Source organism: Phalaenopsis equestris, unplaced genomic scaffold, assembly GCF_001263595.1.
Source record: "Phalaenopsis equestris unplaced genomic scaffold, ASM126359v1 Scaffold194279, whole genome shotgun sequence".
NCBI classification, from domain to species: domain Eukaryota; kingdom Viridiplantae; phylum Streptophyta; class Magnoliopsida; order Asparagales; family Orchidaceae; genus Phalaenopsis; species Phalaenopsis equestris.
The window spans coordinates 1-1,136 of record NW_018214228.1 but is presented as its reverse complement, the minus strand read 5'-3'; the positions used below and the strand labels follow the sequence as shown (position 1 = coordinate 1,136).

Sequence of the window (1,136 nt, the reverse complement as noted above, 5' to 3'; positions counted from 1 at the left end):
CAAGGAAACCTGTCTTCGAAGCAACCCTAGCAAGGAGGATGTTGGAGCTTAGGCTAGTGCAGGGAAGTCTTCTGAAGAAGGTCATCGAGGCGATCAAGGATCTGGTGACCGATGCTAACTTCGATTGCTCGGCGACGGGGTTCTCCCTCCAAGCAATGGACTCGAGCCATGTCGCCCTCGTTGCTCTCCTCCTCCGATCCGAGGGCTTCGAGCACTACCGCTGCGATCGAAACATCTCTATGGGGATGAACCTCAACAACATGTCTAAGATGCTGAAATGCGCTGGAAACGATGATATCATCACCATCAAGGGCGACGATGGTAGCGACACTGTCACTTTCATGTTCGAGAGCCCTAGTAAGGAGAAATCTTTCCGGTCTTTTTTTGTTCCCTTTTTTCTGAAAATTTTCTGTTAATAGTTCTATTTGGTGGATTTTATTTACGTGATTTCTTTTTTGTTTTTTTTTGGGGTTATACGTCGCCTTGCATGCTCTGTTTCGTTTCTTCTACCATTGTTTTTCGTTGGTTATTTTGTTGAACGATCTTTTCTATTCCGGCATGTATAAACTTCTCGTTATTTGATCGAACATTGAAGCTTTTTTTATTAAAGCACTTAATTTTGTTCTCATGTTATTCTTTGTCGATTTATGCCGTTCTCACTCTAATTATATTTTTTTAATACAATCATTCCGTCAGTTCATATTGTTGAGCTCATCTAATTTGCTCTCGATTATTGAGCAGAACAAGATAAGATTTCAGATTTTGAGATGAAGCTTATGGACATTGACAGCGAACATCTAGGCATTCCAGAGGCAGAATATCATGCAATTGTGAAGATGCCGTCTTCAGAATTTGCAAGAATTTGTAAGGATCTCAGCAGCATAGGAGATACTGGTAAAAATTATTGTAGAAGCTACAAAGCCTTTTACAGGGCAGAATCTGTTGCTGTTTTCATCATCTAATAAATTTTTTGGCTTGTTTATGCAGTTGTTATTTCAGTTACCAAGGAGGGAGTTAAATTCTCTACCAGAGGGGATATTGGAACTGCGAACATAGTCTGTAGGCAGAATAAGACTGTTGATAAGGTATACATTTCTTCAGTCCGCATGCTTAATTGAATTGTAAATTACAAATAT

General features: G+C 39.9%; 1 protein-coding gene across 1 annotated transcript; it reads left to right on the top strand.

The window, feature by feature from the left end:
• Window positions 1-6: 6 nt before the first annotated feature.
• Window positions 7-1,085, top strand: LOC110034882 (proliferating cell nuclear antigen; the record flags this gene model as incomplete). The annotated part of the gene is made up of 3 exons (XM_020739121.1): window positions 7-357; window positions 742-894; window positions 988-1,085. Coding segments are annotated over exons 1-3 (570 nt in total), but the record flags the coding sequence as incomplete, so codon positions are not given.
• Window positions 1,086-1,136: the final 51 nt, after the last annotated feature.